The following is a 16,964-nucleotide window of genomic DNA, read 5'->3' on the forward strand; positions in this document are numbered from 1 at the left end:
TTGCGGCTTCTTGCAGTTGGATTTAGTGGTAGTAGTTTTCTTTAATCTTAACATTTTGATCCTTCTTCACACCTGAAGATTTAGCGCTACCCTTTTAAAAGTATTTCACACTGGTTATGATTACAGTAATACAATAGAGCAGTTATTATACTGCAGTAAAAGCAGGGCTGGTATGTCACAATAGTAATAAAGGAATTGTTAATAATACCGTTCTAGTTTAAAGCCTCAGAACTCATGTTGTATTCAACACGGTCGTGGTGTGTGAAGACTCAGCACCTGATTGGCTGATCGGACTCGTTAGTAGATGCTTCAGAAATCAAGTCTCACTTCTGGTTCACATTTGTATTTATAAATTACATCTCACAATTAAATAAATTAACTTCTTGTTTACATCATTTACAACATTGATTCTTCAGAAGTGATTTGCACATTACATTAGACCTTCATTAGAGTCCCTGTGAACACCATCATCATCATCCTCATCATCATCCTCATCTTCATCCTCATCTTCTACTTGGCAGTGAGTTGGTGTTGAATGTTTTTGTATCTCTGCAGCTCCTTGTGCGACACGGACGGCTTGAAGTTTTCTAACGCTGAAGAGAAATCCTCAACGCAGACGAGGACAGGGGAGTCCTCTGAATCCAGACCTGAGAGAGAGGGGGGAGGGGGAGGGAGATACAGGTAAAGAGAGAGACACATACAGACAGGTGGTAAAGAGAACGTTCTGTACTGAGCTTTTAGGATTTTAAATATTTTTTTATGAATTTGTGCTCAGTTTATAACACAATACATTATTTAGCTCCTCCTCCACAAAGTTACTCAGTATTTTCTATGAGACACTAAAGGCATTTTTTTTTTTACAGTTTTAAACTGTACACGGTTCCTTTTAAATGAACATGAATAGATGATGAAGACGTTGAAGTCCCTTCCTGTTCTCCTACCGTCGTCGATGAGGGAGATCTTCCTCTTGATGGCGGCCGTCATGGCGTCCGAACAGAGCGCGTACAGGTCGGCGCCGGTCATGTGATCGGGGCAGCGCTCCACCACCTGCTGCAGGTCCACGGCAGAGTCCATCTGGAGCCTGAACGCAACACGCATTGACATTCATTGAGAAACACTCAAACGCCCCGCGGGCAGACAGACAGCCTCACCGCTCTTACTTTCTGAGGATCGCCTGGAGAACCTGCAGCTGAGAGGCGCGGTCCTCGTTGACTCCAACGTAGACCAGCTTATCAAACCTGGAGAACACACACACACACACACACTTCAACATGGGTGTGGATCAAAGAGACGCATCTATAGGTGTTCATTATTACAGCATGTGACATCATATGACTGATGATGAGTCTCGGTTCAACCGGACTCTTCATCATTAATGTGGGAAACAAAAAGTCTAATTCTGAGGTTTATGGAAAAGTGCTTTAAAAGAAAAAATCTCTCAACTTTGTATTATTTTACAAGATTAAAGGATTTTTCAACAGTAACAGCAATACAGAGTGATGTTGTATGTGTGTATAGGTGTGTGTGTGTAGAGGTGTGTGTGCGTGTGTAGAGGTGTGTGTGTGTGTGTGTAGAGGTGTGTGTGTGTAGAAGTGTGTGTGTGTGTAGAGGTGTGTGCGTGTGTAGAGGTGTGTGCGTGTGTAGAGGTGTGTGCGTGTGTGTGTGTGTGTAGAGGTGTGTGTGTGTGTGTGTGGAGGTGTGTGTGTGTGTGTGGAGGTGTGTGTGTGTAGAAGTGTGTGTGCGTGTAGAGGTGTGTGCGTGTGTGTGTGTGTGTAGAGGTGTGTGTGTGTAGAGGTGTGTGTGTGTGTGTGTGTAGAGGTGTGTGTGTGTGTGTGTGTAGAGGTGTGTGTGTGTGTAGAGGTGTGTGTGTGTGTAGAAGTGTGTGTGTGTGTAGAGGTGTGTGTGTGTGTGTAGAGGTGTGTGTGTGTGTGTGTGTAGAGGTGTGTGTGTGTGTGTAGAGGTGTGTGTGTGTGTGTGTAGAGGTGTGTGTGTGTGTGTAGAGGTGTGTGTGTGTGTGTGTAGAGGTGTGTGTGTGTGTGTGTAGAGGTGTGTGTGTGTGTGTGTAGAGGTGTGTGTGTGTAGAGGTGTGTGAGTGTGTAGAAGTGTGTGTGTGTGTGTGTGTCTATAAAAGTGTGTGTGTGTAGAAGTGTGTGTGCGTGTAGAAGTGTGTGTGCGTGTAGAGGTGTGTGCGTGTGTGTGTGTGTAGAGGTGTGTGTGTAGAGGTGTGTGTGTGTGTGTGTGTAGAGGTGTGTGTGTGTGTGTGCGTGTAGAGGTGTGTGCGTGTGTGTGTGTGTGTAGAGGTGTGTGTGTAGAGGTGTGTGTGTGTAGAGGTGTGTGTGTGTAGAGGTGTGTGTGTGTGTGTAGAGGTGTGTGTGTGTGTGTGTATAGAAGTGTGTGTGTGTGTGTGTAGAGGTGTGTGCGCGCGTGTGTGTGTAGAGGTGTGTGTGTGTGTGTAGAGGTGTGTGTGTGTGTGTGTGTGTGTGTAGAGGTGTGTGTGTGTAGAGGTGTGTGTGCGTGTGTAGAAGTGTGTGTGTATAGAAGTGTGTGTGTGTAGAAGTGTGTGTGTGTGTGTGTAGAGGTGTGTGTGTGTGTAGAGGTGTGTGTGTGTGTAGAGGTGTGTGCGTGTGTAGAGGTGTGTGTGCGTGTGTAGAGGTGTGTGTGTGTGTGTGTGTGTGTGTGTGCGTGCGTTCAGAGGTGTGTGTGTGTGTGTGTGTGTGTGTGTGTGTGTGTGTGTGCGCGCGTGCGTTCAGAGGTGTGTGTGTGTGTGTGTGTGTGTGTGTGTGTGTGTGTGTGTGTGTGTGTGTGTGTGTGTGTGTGTGCGCGCGTGCGTTCAGAGGTGTGTGTCTCCTCTGACCTGCCGGGCCTCAGCAGTGATTGGTCCAGCAGGTCTGGACGGTTCGTGGCTCCGATCACAAAAACTCCGGCAGACGACGGCAAGGCGTCGAGCTCGGCGAGCAGCTGAGACACGACTCTGTGGACAGACTTCACTTATGGGGCTTCACAATAAAAGAAATGGAGAAGAAACCAAACGGAAGACCAAAAAGCAGCAAACAAAAGGTTTGTTTATCGTCGTTTTAAAACAACAAGGTTGAGCAATAAATGTGTACGGTGATGAACCTTCTTTCACCTGAATGAAGAAGTTTGAGGACCATGTCGGCTTGTTTTTGATGTTTTAAAACTGCTCACTTGGCCCTAATGATGTACTAAGTATATTAAAGCCCAAAGTCCGGTGCAGGTAAAAACACTCACCTGTCCATCACCCCTCCAGAGTCTCCACTGCGCCCCCTGCTGGGAGCCAGAGAGTCCAGCTCATCAAAGAAGACGACACACGGAGCCGCCGAGCGCGCTCTGCTGAACACTGAACACAACACACACACACACACACACACACACACACACGCGTGTTCACTGATATATAACTTGATGAGTCCAAGTGATACAGCAGAAAGCTCCTTAGGGAGGAACTGACCTTCTCTAATGTTCTCTTCGCTCTGACCCACATACATGTTGATGAGCTCTGGCCCTTTAACGCTGGAGCACACAAACGGAGAATAAGTGACGACCTGGATGAGCGTTATCGGAGACAAAGGCTGCTCCTACCTGAGGAAGATGAAGGTGTTCCCTACCTGAGGAAGGTCATGGAGCACTCGGTGGCCACAGCTTTGGCCAGCAGGGTCTTCCCCGTCCCCGGCGGTCCGTACAGCAGGACCCCGGTCCGGTTCAGACCCAGAGACAGGAGCTCTGGACGCTGCAGAGGAAGCTGAACCGTGTCCAGGATCTCCTTCTTCACCTGCTGCAGACCTCCAACATCCTCCCAACGCACGTCTGGGATCTTGTTCACACACAGAGTTCAACCAGCAGATGAGTCACAAGAGGCCACACATGTATTGCCTTTATACAAGACTTGTGAAGAAAGAAGTCAAACTATTTAATTTTACTACAATATATTTACTCAAATGTAGATTTTTAACACCAAAGCATCGTGTTAATAGTACTTTTATCAGTGAACTATTTAGATTTAACACGTTTCACGACGAAGAGTAAACTCTTTTCTTTACTGGTATCTTCACTTTTTAATGATGCAGTAATTACATGTCTGGCCACTAGAGGGCAGAAGACATCCCATAAACAGTTAACAGGTGTAGAAGCTTGTGAGGCGTCACCTTGGGGGCTCCGATGGCCGAGGACTGGGCGTCCTGCAGCGTCTTCAGGGCGGAGCAGAAGTCCTGGTTCAGGATGGTCACTCCACTGGAGCACAGATCCTCCTGCTGCCGGCCACCGCTACACACACACACACACACACACACACACACATTTTTAATAACATGAGTCAATGATTAAATTCTTACGCTCTGTAAATGTACCAACCGCCACGTGCTTCTAAATCCACGTCACTACAGCCTCGCCTACGACCTTTTATCTTTAGTCTCACCAGGTGTGAATCAGCCTCCTGCAGGCAGCTCGACCCGCCTCAACCAGCAGAGCACTGAGATCCCCCAACACAAACCCCTGAGGAAGAAGAGGAGGAGGAGGAGGAGGAGGAGGAGGAGGAGGAGGAAGCATTCACTGTCAGGGTGACCTTTAACTGAATTAGAATTTCCTTTAGCTTTATTTGTTATTGTGTTTATTTGTGTGACCTGAACCAAACGACTGACATTTCACAGCAAAATATTTTTTTATTATGGTCCCAGCACTTGTACTGGTCTGTACTGGTCTGTACTGGTCTGTACTGGTTCGTACCGCGGTGAGTTTGGAGAGTCTCTCCAGGTTGACGTCTCTCCCCAGGTGAAGCTCTCGGCTCAGGCCGGCCAGCATGGAGCGCCGCTGCTCCTCGGTGGGACTCTCCAGCGCCACCTGGTGGATGAACGCCGCCGCGACTCCCGCAGACAGCTCCCGAGGTCTGCAGACCGTCGCCACCACCGCCACACTGAAGGACAACAACCACGTTACGCTTCCTCCGAGCTGCGATTCACAAACACTGGCGCTCAATCACAGCTTCGTTATTTACAGGGGAGTGACCTGGAGGGGGCGCTGTGGAGCAGCTGGCAGAGCGCGGCCTGGACTCTGCCGTCGTCCTTGCCGTCGCCTCGAGACCCGAGCAGCAGCTGCAGGTTCCTGAGCAGCAGGACGCACGGCTGCAGGGCCTCGGCCCGCTGGAACGCCGAGGCCAGCTTCACCTCCGAGGCTGCAGGAGTGTCGGCGCACACGCTCACACAGTCCACCTGCACACAGGTGACAACGGGGAGGGTCGCTGTGACAACGTCTAACAGCAGCTAAACACACACAGAGAGATACCTTCAGCAGGAAGAGGTTCAATGGAAGAAGAAGAAGTCGTACCTTCAGCAGGTGGAGGTTCAGTCTGCGACTCGCCGCGCTGACCGCCGTCACTTTACCACTTCCTGTCGGGCCGTGTAGGAGGACGGTGCAGCCGGACAAAGAGCTGCTACGACCACACAAAAAACACTGATCACATGACCACACGTCCCATCTCGCGCCTCTCTTCAGAGCCGCCGGCAGACGGGCGAGTTACCTGTGGTGCAGGTGTGGGGGGATGATGCTGCTGAGGAGCTCCACGGTCTTGACGAGGCCCGGAGGAGACAGGCTGCTCCACAGAGACGGACCCTCCACCGAGAGGCAGGGGGCGGGGCTGCTGGTGGACCCTCGCTGTGGACACACACACACACACACACACACAGGGAGTCAGCTGTCAGAGAAACACACTCTGAAACACACTGATAATGGCCAGAGGTCCAATGTCACCATGTAGAGTGAGGTGTGCAGTCTGTCAGCCAGGTGGGCTTCTTCTTCTCCTTCTTCTTGTTCTCCATCTTTTTCTTCTTCTTTCTCCGTCGACGGACACACCTTCTGCACTCTGAAGAACAGCACTGGACTCCTGATGGAGGTCAAAGGTCACACAGGCTCAAGAGCAGGTCAACACAGCCACAGTTAAAGAAGAATACAAATAATTGACCGTTTATTAATTTCAGGTATAAGTAAATTATCTCCTGTTTGTTGTCTTAATCAGACTAAACATGAACATGACAACTGCATTTGCTCAGATTAACTTTCCTAAAAAATAAATTAAATAAATACAGTATATATAATGTTTGTGGACGGATGTGTTGTACCTGTGTATTCCCTCTGAATTGTTCTCCAGCAGGTCTGGATGGTTCTCAGCAGGAACTGTCAGGATGTCTCCCTGTGAAACCAGTCTGCAGCGAGAGCAAGGACACACTGGTGAGACTGGGAGTCTCACTATAAATGTGTTATAACAGTTTGACATGCGACAGCACAAGCGTGGTGCAGCTTCCTGTCAGTGTAAAGCGGTAAACATGCAGCGTGGCTCAGGCTGACCGGGGCGTACTGAAGTGCTCGGCCAGAAGGTCGTCGTAGCAACCGAGGTTGTTGTACAGCGGAGATGCGACCGGCTGGAGGTGAAGCTTGCTGGCGAGCGCCGGAGAAGAAGAGCGACTGAAACTGTCCGAGCGGCGACCGGCGGGCGCCGGAGGAGACGGCGTCCACCTCTGAGACAACAAGAGATACTAATCATGAAACCATGTTGCAGTTGTAATCCATCAAAAGAACTTTTTTCTAATTAAAACTTCTCTGGCTTTAACTTTCAATGGAATAAATCTGCAGGAAATATTGATTGTAGCTTCAGGAAGTTGAATTATATGTTGTAAATACATTCTCTTTTCTTACTTCTTCCCTGGTAATCATTGCGTGACCCTCTTAGATTCCCCTCACGACCCTCTCAGGGGTCCCCACCCCCCGTGTTGCCTTCATCTTCACCTTCATCCTCAGCGTGCAGCCGTTCACAGGGATCCCGTCTCCTTCGGCCATGTTGAACCACAGAGTTGCCGATACGAAACCGACTTCGTCGTGGTTCTGCAGGTCCGGACTCTGCGTTAAATCCACGACCAGCACAGAGACCAGCCGCTGTCTGCAGCCGCCGCCTCTGACGTCAGCGGGACCTGCAGGAGGTCTGGAGGCTCCGCCGGGCCTCGACAGCGTCACCCACTCCTGGTTAAACAGCCCCAGCCGGAGGAGCAGCTGTTTGCCCACAAACACGCAGTTGTCCACGTCCACGGCGGCGCCCTGCTGACCTTTGACCCCGAGCCATCGCCGAGCGTCCACCACCCGGACGTCCACCCTGCACTCCAGCGCCTGCAGGACGCCGGAGAACCCCGAGCCCAGCAGCCTCCTGTTGTCCAGGAGAGAGCGCCCCCCTGCGAGGCCGTCGGCGTAGCGAGCGAAGTCCGACACGCACAGTCGGAGCGGTCTGCAGGCCGGGGGGGCGCCCGGGGGGTCCGCCGAGTCCAAGCAGTCCGTCAGAACCAGAGAGGTGTCGGCGGTGATCCGCCCCTGTGTTACAGGACTGCAGTCCAACACCAGCAGCTCCATCAGCTGCTGCTGCACCTGAAGACACACGAAGAAGAAGAAGAAGACACATTAATACGGCTGTGCTCAGGATGAACGACAATGAAACTGATAAATAAAACTAGAAATGAAATGTGATGATTGAGTGATGATTTTTAAATGTCTTTTATTCATTACAAAAACCAACGTAAGGACTTGTGCCTTCGGGTGAGTGCTGATACCGTTTCTTTTTCCATTAAAATTGACCGTTAAAACCGTAACTTTTAGCCGTTAAACGGCGCACTATGACTTCCGTTTCAACTACGTTTTCCGCCTTCAAAATAAAAGCACCATGTCTCAAACATTTTTCTTATTGCGGACACAAAACATGCAACAAAAACAACAACATTGATTGACAAACAGTTTCTAACTTTAGAACACATATTGAGTTACTTACAATTAATACAGCTGTTCTCAGGATGAACGACAATGAAACTGATTAATAAAACTAGAAATTAAATACATTTATTTTTAAACGTATCCACATTTACAGAACTTTAAGTAGATTTTGTATCATTTAAATCAGAAATAGTGGAGAAATAATTGGATGTTCTAGTGAGAAGAATGCAAACGGATATTTTTTTAGGTTTTCACTTAAAGCTGCTCTGTTTTTCTGTTTGCGAGAATCAAACTTGTAATATTCCCAAACAGTAAAAAATACTGACGTGCTGACCGAGTATAAATAAAGTGTTCAGTGTGTTCAAAGCCTGGGTTTAACCCGATCCGAGGCCTCACCTGTCCCGGGTCCTCTCCCAGCAGCGGGTGTCGGGGCAGCAGCAGCGGGTCTCCCTGCCGGGCCAGCAGCCACTGTCCCGGGCGGCAGAGCTCCAGCAGCCCGCCGGTAAACCGCTCGGCTCCGGCCCAGTGGAGGCTCTGTCTGCTGCGGGCTCCCAGCACCAGTCTGTCCAGGGGGATCGGCTCCAGAGCCCGCAGGGTCCCCGTGCTGCTGCCGGGCTCCTGGAACCCGTGGTGCCGCAGGAAGAAGCGGCTGGTGAACACCCGGACCCGGCTCCCGGACCCGGCTCGGGGGGTGTTTCCTCCTCCGTAGCCTGAGATCTCCTCCTCGGTGGTCGGGTGGACGCGCAGCAAAATGCCCGGCCCTCCGGAGCCCTGACGCCGCTGCGGGGTGAAGAGGGCGGTCGGTGGGTCGGCGTCATTCTGGAAAACCGAGTCCAGTTGAGTTTGAACAACCAGAACATCTAGAGGACTCAGGTGTGAAGGGAAACTTTCCAAACAACACAACTCCACCTGCGCCGCCATCTTGCTACTGCGTCATTTCCGGTGTTTCTAAACAGTTTCTGGCGTCATCATCGCCATCTGGTGGATGACCAGAGGAACTACATAAAATACTGATATTACTGCTTCTACCAATACGAATAACAATAATTGTAATAATAATGATTTAATGATTTTATTTATATTGGCTGATGTTCGTGTTTAGTTTCAGGGACTCTTTGTTACCAGACTAATATTACTATAATAGTATTTTATTTATTGTGCCTGGAGAACAACTGCTCCACAATAGTGACTTTATAAAATACCTGCTGCTGATATGAGATCATTACCACTTCAGAGTCTTGCAGTAAGTGTAAAAATACTCGTTAGAAGTAAGTTGTGCATTTAAAATCTTATCACAATATAGGTCTACCATACCAAAAGAAAGAGCACTCACGCAAAATGGCTAATTTCGGACCCTGGGTTTACTGGAAACCAGTGAGAAAAGAACAACAAGACGCCAATCCACACGACCAAGACTTTACTTCACAGCTCAGTGCCCAGCGACCCCCTACAAACACAACATGGGCTCCAACAACCAGCAAACCTATGCACTGTCAGCAGAATCCAAGCAGGTATAACGTCCCTCTCATGGTTCAAACCTTGTTTTTCTCATGCGTAAAAAACAGGCATAGTGCCAACACATTGGAACGGAAGGTTTAAGACTTTACACTTTGCTTGGCAAGATAAAAAATAAAGATGTCTTTATGGGAAATGATTCTATTATATACAATTCAGAGCATAACGAAAATAAAAACACCCAGAAAATAGAATGATTAAAGCATGCCCATTGTCACACCATGAGGAGGAGGCGAGCGCTTTATTTTGTGTTCACATCCAAGTCTTCTTTTAATTAATCCAAGACTATAATGAGTACAGGATATAGTTAGGAATCCATTATCATATTATCATTATTCGGGCATTCAAACCAGTCCAATTCGGTCCTTTTTTTATTTTATTTGCCTGTTTATCCAAATAGAAAGAGGAGAACTATATCAAATAATTTAAAGGTACAGATTTTTGTACATGTTTTATTTTTTTTCCTTTTACAGATTCAATGTATTTGTGATATACTTCACCATGCAACCAAGCAGGGTACTGTCACTAGAGGAGTAGTATAGCTGTGGACAGGCTGGGAGTACTGTGTAAGGTGAGAGTTTCTGAAACTGGACCTGTTGGAGGCCATGATTTCTCAGCTCCAGAAACCAGTTAAACTGGTGCAGTTTGACAAGGGAGTAGCAGACGTATCCATAGCACCATGTAGCACCATGGCAGCGACGCTCCTGTACGACAGTCTAGATTACTGGAAGCCCATGAAGATAGTTCAGCAAGCTGTCCTTGGAAAAAAATAAATTAAGATGTCTGTGTACATTAAATGAATTGAAGGAGGTGATTGTAAGATCACAGTCTAATATGGAATCAGGTGAGAACCTTTGAGGCGTAACTTGTCCGAAGACTGATTATACACAAACATGTCTCAGCTTATGAGTCTCTTTGTATTATCTAGCGGGCACCGTCTTCTCCTTGGAGTTCGGCTTCCCCTTAGCCGCCCCGGCTGGTTTCGGCCTGGTCCTGGTGGGCGTGGTGCCGGAGGAGGTCTGGGCGGTGGCATCCTGCGAGGCGCTGCGCCGCATGGTTGTTGTAGTCCTGGGCGGTAGCATGGGGACAGTAGGGGCTCGAACCGAGAGGGGCTGCCTGGACGGACATGCTCTCTGAGGGGAGGGGCTGTCAGTCCTGCAGTGGTTGGAGCTAAGGCTGCGTCGGGTTCCAAACAGGACTCGCAGGGGCATTCGAGGGCTGCCGGACGGGCCGGCAGATTGGCGGGGAAATGAGGAGGAGGACCTAGGTGTGACGGGTTTGGATTTCCGTTGAGTGCTGAGGGTGTTGAGTCCAATTTTCTGATTTCTGTGGAACAGCAGATACAATTGAAGGTGTTATTTCTTTAGGAATTCCACAAAAATATTGAATCGATCAACTACAAAGTAAAAACGTGCAGACGCTAAACAAAAGGAACAGATTCATACCCGTTGGTGAAGGATGATGCTCCTTTGGTAGTGCTGGAGTCTGGCATGGAGAGAGGGGAAGGAGCAGCAGCGGCAAGCCCCACTGGCGGCCTCTTTATGGGGGTCACGGGCCTGGGGATCCGGCTCCTGCACTCCTTGGAGCCTTGCTCCTCAGTCGGCTTGAGACGGGAACTTCTCCTGGACTCGTCCAAGGTATGCGTGTCCTCCTCTGAGCCGGTGGTGGACAGAGTTTCAGAAGCCCTCCGGCGCTCATCGTCCCCAGAGGACATGGACGACGACGTCCCGGAAATCATCCTCTTCCTCATCCAGCGACCCTGCTGCTTCTGGACCAGCATGCGGGCCAAGTCCAGCTGCCTGGCCCGCTGCTGCAGCCGAACCCGAGCCGAGAGGGAGGAGGACCGCTCTGAGCCTGAGTCCTCTTCGGAGACGAGTACCGGGATCCGGCTTCGGATCCGGGGTTTCGTGGCAGCCGGTAGTCCAGATCCGGTTGTCAGAAGCGTGGCAGCTTCTTCACTGGATAATGGCGGTTTCTTAGGCTCCTGTGACAGATCAGTGTGTTCATGAACTGGTGACATGGCTTCTGGGACCGGCTCAAAAGACTGGACCAGAACAGTTGATGGACCGTTCTCAGTTTTGAGGTGTTTGTCAACTGGTGCGGTTTGTTCTGGCACAGACTCCTCTGGAGACTCTTGAGTCTCTGGGACCGCCCCTTGCTCACGATCCTCCACAGCCGATGCCTTCAAGATGGCCGAGACTTCCCGGTCGCTCTCCCTGGCTGAGTGACCGTTGGACGACATGACATTGAGGTGCGAAGTCTCTGCGATGTGGATGAAAGTGCGCTCCACTTTGGTGAAGGGCGGCGATGCCGGAGCGATGGGCGTGGACGGCCTGAGGTCCGACCTGAGGGCGGGGGACAAGCGGCCGGTCTCGGAGGATTCGGGCTGAACCGCCTCCCCGACCAGGAGGCGGTCGGTACGGGAGTTGAGCGCACACGGCATGGCCAGCTCTCCCTCTAGGACGTGATCTCCAGAGGGAGACTTGCGAGTGTCTCCAGGTGAGAAGAGGACGAGGGTTTTGGAGGCGTCCTCCAGGTCGGGGTCCGCGTCGGCGGCCGAGGCGTGCTCCCTTTGGCCCCTCTGGTCCTCGGCCATGAGCGTCGACGGCGCGGCGTCCTGGCTGCGTTCGGTGCTCTTCTGGCTGGCCTCGCTGTTGGACTCGCTCTTCGTGACGTCGTCGTCCCTCGGCCCCGGAGGTTCTTGGACTTCTTCCTCGGCTGTGGCGAAGCTCCGGCGCTGAGGCAAAGTGCCGGTGAGCATGACGGCCAGGAAGTCGGCCCTCTTGGCCTGGAGCTGAGGAAGGATGTGGAAATGCTCCTTCTCGTCGCTCTGGCCCTTCGTACGATAGTCTGGGGACGGCGGTGACGGGTTGCTCTGCTCCGTGGGCGACAACACCTGAGAAAAAAAAAAACAGCAACAACAATCTTTATTATCACAACAGAATCTACTCGAAACAAGATCTCGGAAGGAGTTTACAGATAAAGCTTGGACGTAGTTTCACAATCGCAATGAACAGAAGGCACTCGATAGCAATCACACACACACACACACACTGTCTCAGCACATCTGTAACTGAGAAAATGTGAAGAAGAAAACGGCGACATTAAGATGGTAAAACCAATACCTATCAATATAGTTTCATCAGAGCTCGTTGCTTGTTGGTGTTTGCTGTCTTTCATAGGCATCACTTTAAACAATACATAGATTTTGTTGGTTAAAGATACACTTCCTGCTTTTGTGCTGTAGGATAGCGTTCAACAGTTTGCAAATATCGGCAATAACACATTTCTGTTGAAAAGATAGACCCCTCTCCCAGTAAGAAAGACAGCAGGAACTAATGTATTTGCCCCCAAAACCATTTTAATGTCATTTTGGTTGTACACAAGCTTTTCAAGATTGTCTAGATTACATACATTGATATAAAAGGCACAAAAAAATGCATTGCAGAGTTTATCCGTAGACAGCACACAGTCTGATATCAGGTGATTTTCAAGTGTTTCCCTTCATAAAGATTTAACATACAGCCTGTACATACGTACTAAACCCCGCTAATGTTCATGCTATTAAGAGATTAACTGCAAACCTAATTACTTTCTACATTTCTGTATATATGTACACTTATCATTTGGATTTACAAAAAGTTTAAAATACATGCTTTACCTGTAAATTATACAAGCAGTACTGTACAATCATTTAGTGATAGAAAAAAGAAAGAAACGCTTACACGCATCATACAAGTGAAAGACACTCACGGATCGTCACACTGAGCGAACACTGTGAGCTCCTCAGTCCTCTTTACCTGGACAACAGAAACTCTGCTGTTATTGCAAAAACTTTGAAGAAACATTCAGACATTTTACCAAATACTTTTGAGTCCCACGAAAACTGTACTGAACACGCCGTTTCAGCAAGTACACGCATTTAGCATAGCTTAGCACAAAGCCTGGAGACCTGGATACAATGGAATTTTAGCAGCAATTAGCATTGGAGCTATTTGTTAAACAACCATTTCTTATGTCCTGAAATCATAGTCCTCACTCTGCCACTAACCAAATCCAGCTGACCACAGGATGAACTGCTGATTAGCTCGTTGTAAAGGTGGTCGCTAAGCTAGCAGCTCCTCCATGCCTTTATGCTAAGCTAGGCAAAACAAGTCCTGGACCTCTCTCTGTACTGGAAACACAGAGATCTTCTTCATCCTCTCTGGGGAACACAACTAATGTCAGACTGGAGTGGGATTTCTTATTAAAATATCTAAATGTTCCTTTGAGAATCAACTATTAGCGACACACAATATGAATTTACGGATGTGAAACGAGTGAATGGGGCCTGAACAAAACCAACATGGAGACTTAAGTTCACTTTTAAAGACACAACGCAGTTTTGTTCTCTCTACAGACACGTTATCTGTACAATGTCACCCTGTTATTCCATAAAGATCAGCACTAACATATCAAATATGCAATAAAATGGATGTGTGGAAGGAGCGTAATAATTAGTTTTTACATACGTATATAATTCTAGTGTGTGATTCATGAGGTATAAATGTTTTGTGGCAGACTCTGAAAATGTTTGTGGGACTCAATAATTCTAAAATACATACTCATCTAGTTGAGGAAAGTCGCAGAATTGTTTTGTAATTAATAAAATCCTTTAAAATTGTAATTTTCAAATGCTAACTTTTAGTTTGACCACTGAGCCGTACTATGGTTCACCATCACATCTAAATACTGTAACTTGTACATATCAGGAATTTGCAATCAACAGAATTTTGGGGGTTTTCTGGAACTCACTTTGCAGGTTACAGTTTAATATTTACTGCTTTAAATCAACTAAAACCAAACTAAAATATATGTTTTCAGTTTGAGGAGCAGCAGCTCGACGAACATGACGCTTGTGTGTCTTCAGCCAAAGACACACAAACACAACAGATCGCCATGTTTGGGCCGGCTGGTTGAAACTCTGAGCTTCGTTGAAACTCTGAGCTTCGTTGAATAAATAGTCGGATTCATTTGACAAGAATCACGTTGAGCAGCAATTGGACAATTGGTATTTTTGTCTTGCTTGGAAGGTTTGGAGGACGATTTCAGCCTTTTTTTTTAAAGATCCTGGGTCTTAATTTAGTCGTTTTGACCATAATTCTTAATGCATTAACCAAGTTAAACCTTTGTAATGGTCCATTGACCGGCCAAACTGCTTTGAGTCGAGTACAAATCAAGAAAATAGCTCTTTGTCGACTGCTAATGGGTCATAAAAAACATTTCACCCATCCAGAACTGTCGACTCTAATAGCCAAATATTAAAAGATGTCCATGAAGTTTTAAAAGCATCGTGCAGCACGACTTCCTCAACTAACAAAACTAAACACTGGGTGTAAATGTTCACTTCTACACTGCAGGAGTAAAGATGTGACGATAAGAAAAGGCTCCGGCTGCATCTCTCCATCCCTCCAACGCCTCTGATCCGTGAGCATCCCCTCAAGTAGCAGTGAGAATTATTTACAAAAAAGAAATCACAGACGTTTTTTTTTTCAGTCAGAGGTGTATATTCACTGTGTTTTCGTTGTAATTACAGTACAGTGTTGTTTTCAGTCATTTTACAGTCAGAGGTGCGTGTCGTACAAACAGTAGATCTCATGCAAAGAGTGGCGACAGTCGGTAAACAGTCTCTTTGTACGACATACCGTCATTAATGCTGTGCATCAGTTTTTTTTAAGTTTTTTTTCTTTAGTGCGTCGTCAGCATAATAAGCACACTCAAAGCGTTCTACCGCCCGTCTCCAACTGAATGCGGCACTGCGCTCACGGTGACACAGGGCAAACACATTGACATGTATCAGTGACAATCTTGTACGGTAGGTGAATCATTTTGCAGGCGTGCAAAATAAAGTTAGCAGCTAGTCCACTTCATACATTCTCTAAGTGGTTGTTCTGTAACGCTACGCTAAATATAAAAAACGGGCAGGATGTCCTGAAGTCGGCGCGAAGCAGCATGAAAACAAACCGAAGTCGTTGAACGTCGGCGCGGAGGGACAGGCCGAGCCGGTGGTGACGCCTCAAGCTCAACGAAACAGCGAGTGGTGCATATTTACTGAAGAATGTAGCCCTTGAACACATCGAGAAAGCAATCGTCTCACTGCGCAAAATGGCCGCCGTCGACCTTTCTCTCATTCAGGCGACGCAGCTCTGACTTTTGGGGAGAAAAAAAACGTCACGACGTTCAAAGCGGCGGACCACAGAGCGCCGCTTTGGTTTGGCGTTAGCAGCAGCCGAGCGTCAAACAGGGTTTCACGGCTCAACGCTGGAAACAATCACAGCTGAAAGCCGCATTCTCTCGGGATGGGACGAGCGCCGATTCTTTTAAGGGCGATGCGTCCCATTCAAAGTGGAAAATATCGTTCTAGACGTACTGGAGACTCTCGGGAGAATCAAATCAATCGCCGTTCTTTGTTTTAATGGCTTTGTTTCATTCAAAGTGTGCAGGACACCATGTAGACGGTGATTATAGCCGATGACAGTTAAACCTTTTGAAACTTGATTTTGTTCTTTTCTAGTATTCTTCCACACCAGTAAATTCAATATGTCCAGAGGTAACGAATCTCAAGAATTGAGAATGGGTTGGATTCTTTGTTGGAAGAAAAATACAATTTCTAAAAGACTATATCAACGTCTCCGACAAATTTCCCCTCCGGCTGCTCACACAATATAGTCCTTCTCAGAAATGAGGAACAACCGCTTTCAAAATGGAGACACGTGACGGTACTTTCCCTTAAACCAACCAATAACACACGTCCAACTGGTTTCCTATTGGCCAACACGTGACACGGACTCTGGCTACACTACATCTGCATGGCCGTACGATACAAATGTTACTGGCTGTAATTTAATTCTGTCTCGTTGCTTGTGAAATGGACAAAATGGCGCACTGTGCTGGGAAATTAAAAAAAACCCTCACTCTGCTCTACCGGAGCGATTATGGGATTACAGTGGTGGTTTATTTTATCTCATTAAATACTCTTCAACACTGCTCATCGTTTTATTTTATTTTATTTTATTCTTCCATCAGATTGATTTCCTTCCTCTCAGGCTGCCATTGGTCTCATTCACTTCTGTAGTAATTAACTCACAGCTGACCTTTTGTTACGTCAGCGTCATGTTTTCTGGCATTTCAGACTTGTTTTTTTAGAAAACTCTTCTTGGGCGTGAGCTCAAGGAAACGTCAAGTCTCTGCAGGTTGACTTTCGTCGAAATGAACTGAAAGCAATAGCTGCCTGAGAAAGAAAATCAATCAAAAACCGGATGGTTTCAAAATGTTTAAAAACCTTTAAGAGCGTCCATTCAAATGAATCTCTTTTTTGACATCCCACATTTCACTTATTGCATCTGTGATTTACATCCGTACAGAGACGCCCCCCAACCCCCCAATCAACTTAGTGATAAAGTGCAACAGGTTAGAAAATAGTGATGGAAGAGGAAGCACAATGGAAATAAGACGGTGATCCAAACACACGGCTGGATGTCAGGAACTGGTAAAGAAGAAGAAAACCTCAGAGAAACACAAAACTACTTCACAGATGAGGTCATCTTTACAGCGCTTCACGAGGTCTGCCCAGAAAACACCGAACAGCTACCAACACGACAGACGAAAGCTACGATCTGATGGTCCTTTAAGTCGCCGGTTATCTTACAGTA

The 16,964-nt window shown here is 47.7% G+C and overlaps 2 protein-coding genes across 2 annotated transcripts in view; both read right to left on the bottom strand.

Annotated features, from left to right (window-relative positions):
* Positions 1 to 327: 327 nt before the first annotated feature.
* Positions 328 to 8,679, bottom strand: pex6 (peroxisomal biogenesis factor 6; the record flags this gene model as incomplete). The annotated part of the gene is made up of 18 exons (XM_079220094.1): positions 328 to 647; positions 942 to 1,081; positions 1,161 to 1,238; positions 2,855 to 2,971; positions 3,250 to 3,358; positions 3,470 to 3,531; positions 3,627 to 3,832; positions 4,164 to 4,281; positions 4,433 to 4,509; positions 4,741 to 4,927; positions 5,020 to 5,222; positions 5,338 to 5,443; positions 5,531 to 5,664; positions 5,761 to 5,893; positions 6,129 to 6,212; positions 6,355 to 6,524; positions 6,793 to 7,419; positions 8,155 to 8,679. The coding sequence occupies 18 exons, from the start codon at positions 8,677 to 8,679 to the stop codon at positions 511 to 513; spliced, it is 3,213 nt and encodes a 1,070-aa protein (XP_079076220.1). The 3' UTR covers positions 328 to 510.
* A 1,514-nt stretch (positions 8,680 to 10,193) lies between these two features.
* ttbk1a (tau tubulin kinase 1a) overlaps positions 10,194 to 16,964 on the bottom strand; it is a gene marked incomplete at its 3' end in the record, with an annotated part of 31,993 nt that continues 25,222 nt past the window's right edge. The window contains exons 14-15 of the mRNA XM_079220095.1: positions 10,719 to 12,169; positions 10,194 to 10,599 (exon numbers count right to left, since the gene is read on the bottom strand). Of these exons, the coding sequence (XP_079076221.1) occupies positions 10,194 to 10,599; positions 10,719 to 12,169 (1,857 nt within the window). The remainder of the gene's footprint in view (positions 10,600 to 10,718; positions 12,170 to 16,964) is intronic.

This window comes from Taurulus bubalis (genome assembly GCF_910589615.1).
Source record: "Taurulus bubalis genome assembly, chromosome: 6".
Lineage (NCBI taxonomy): Eukaryota > Metazoa > Chordata > Actinopteri > Perciformes > Cottidae > Taurulus > Taurulus bubalis.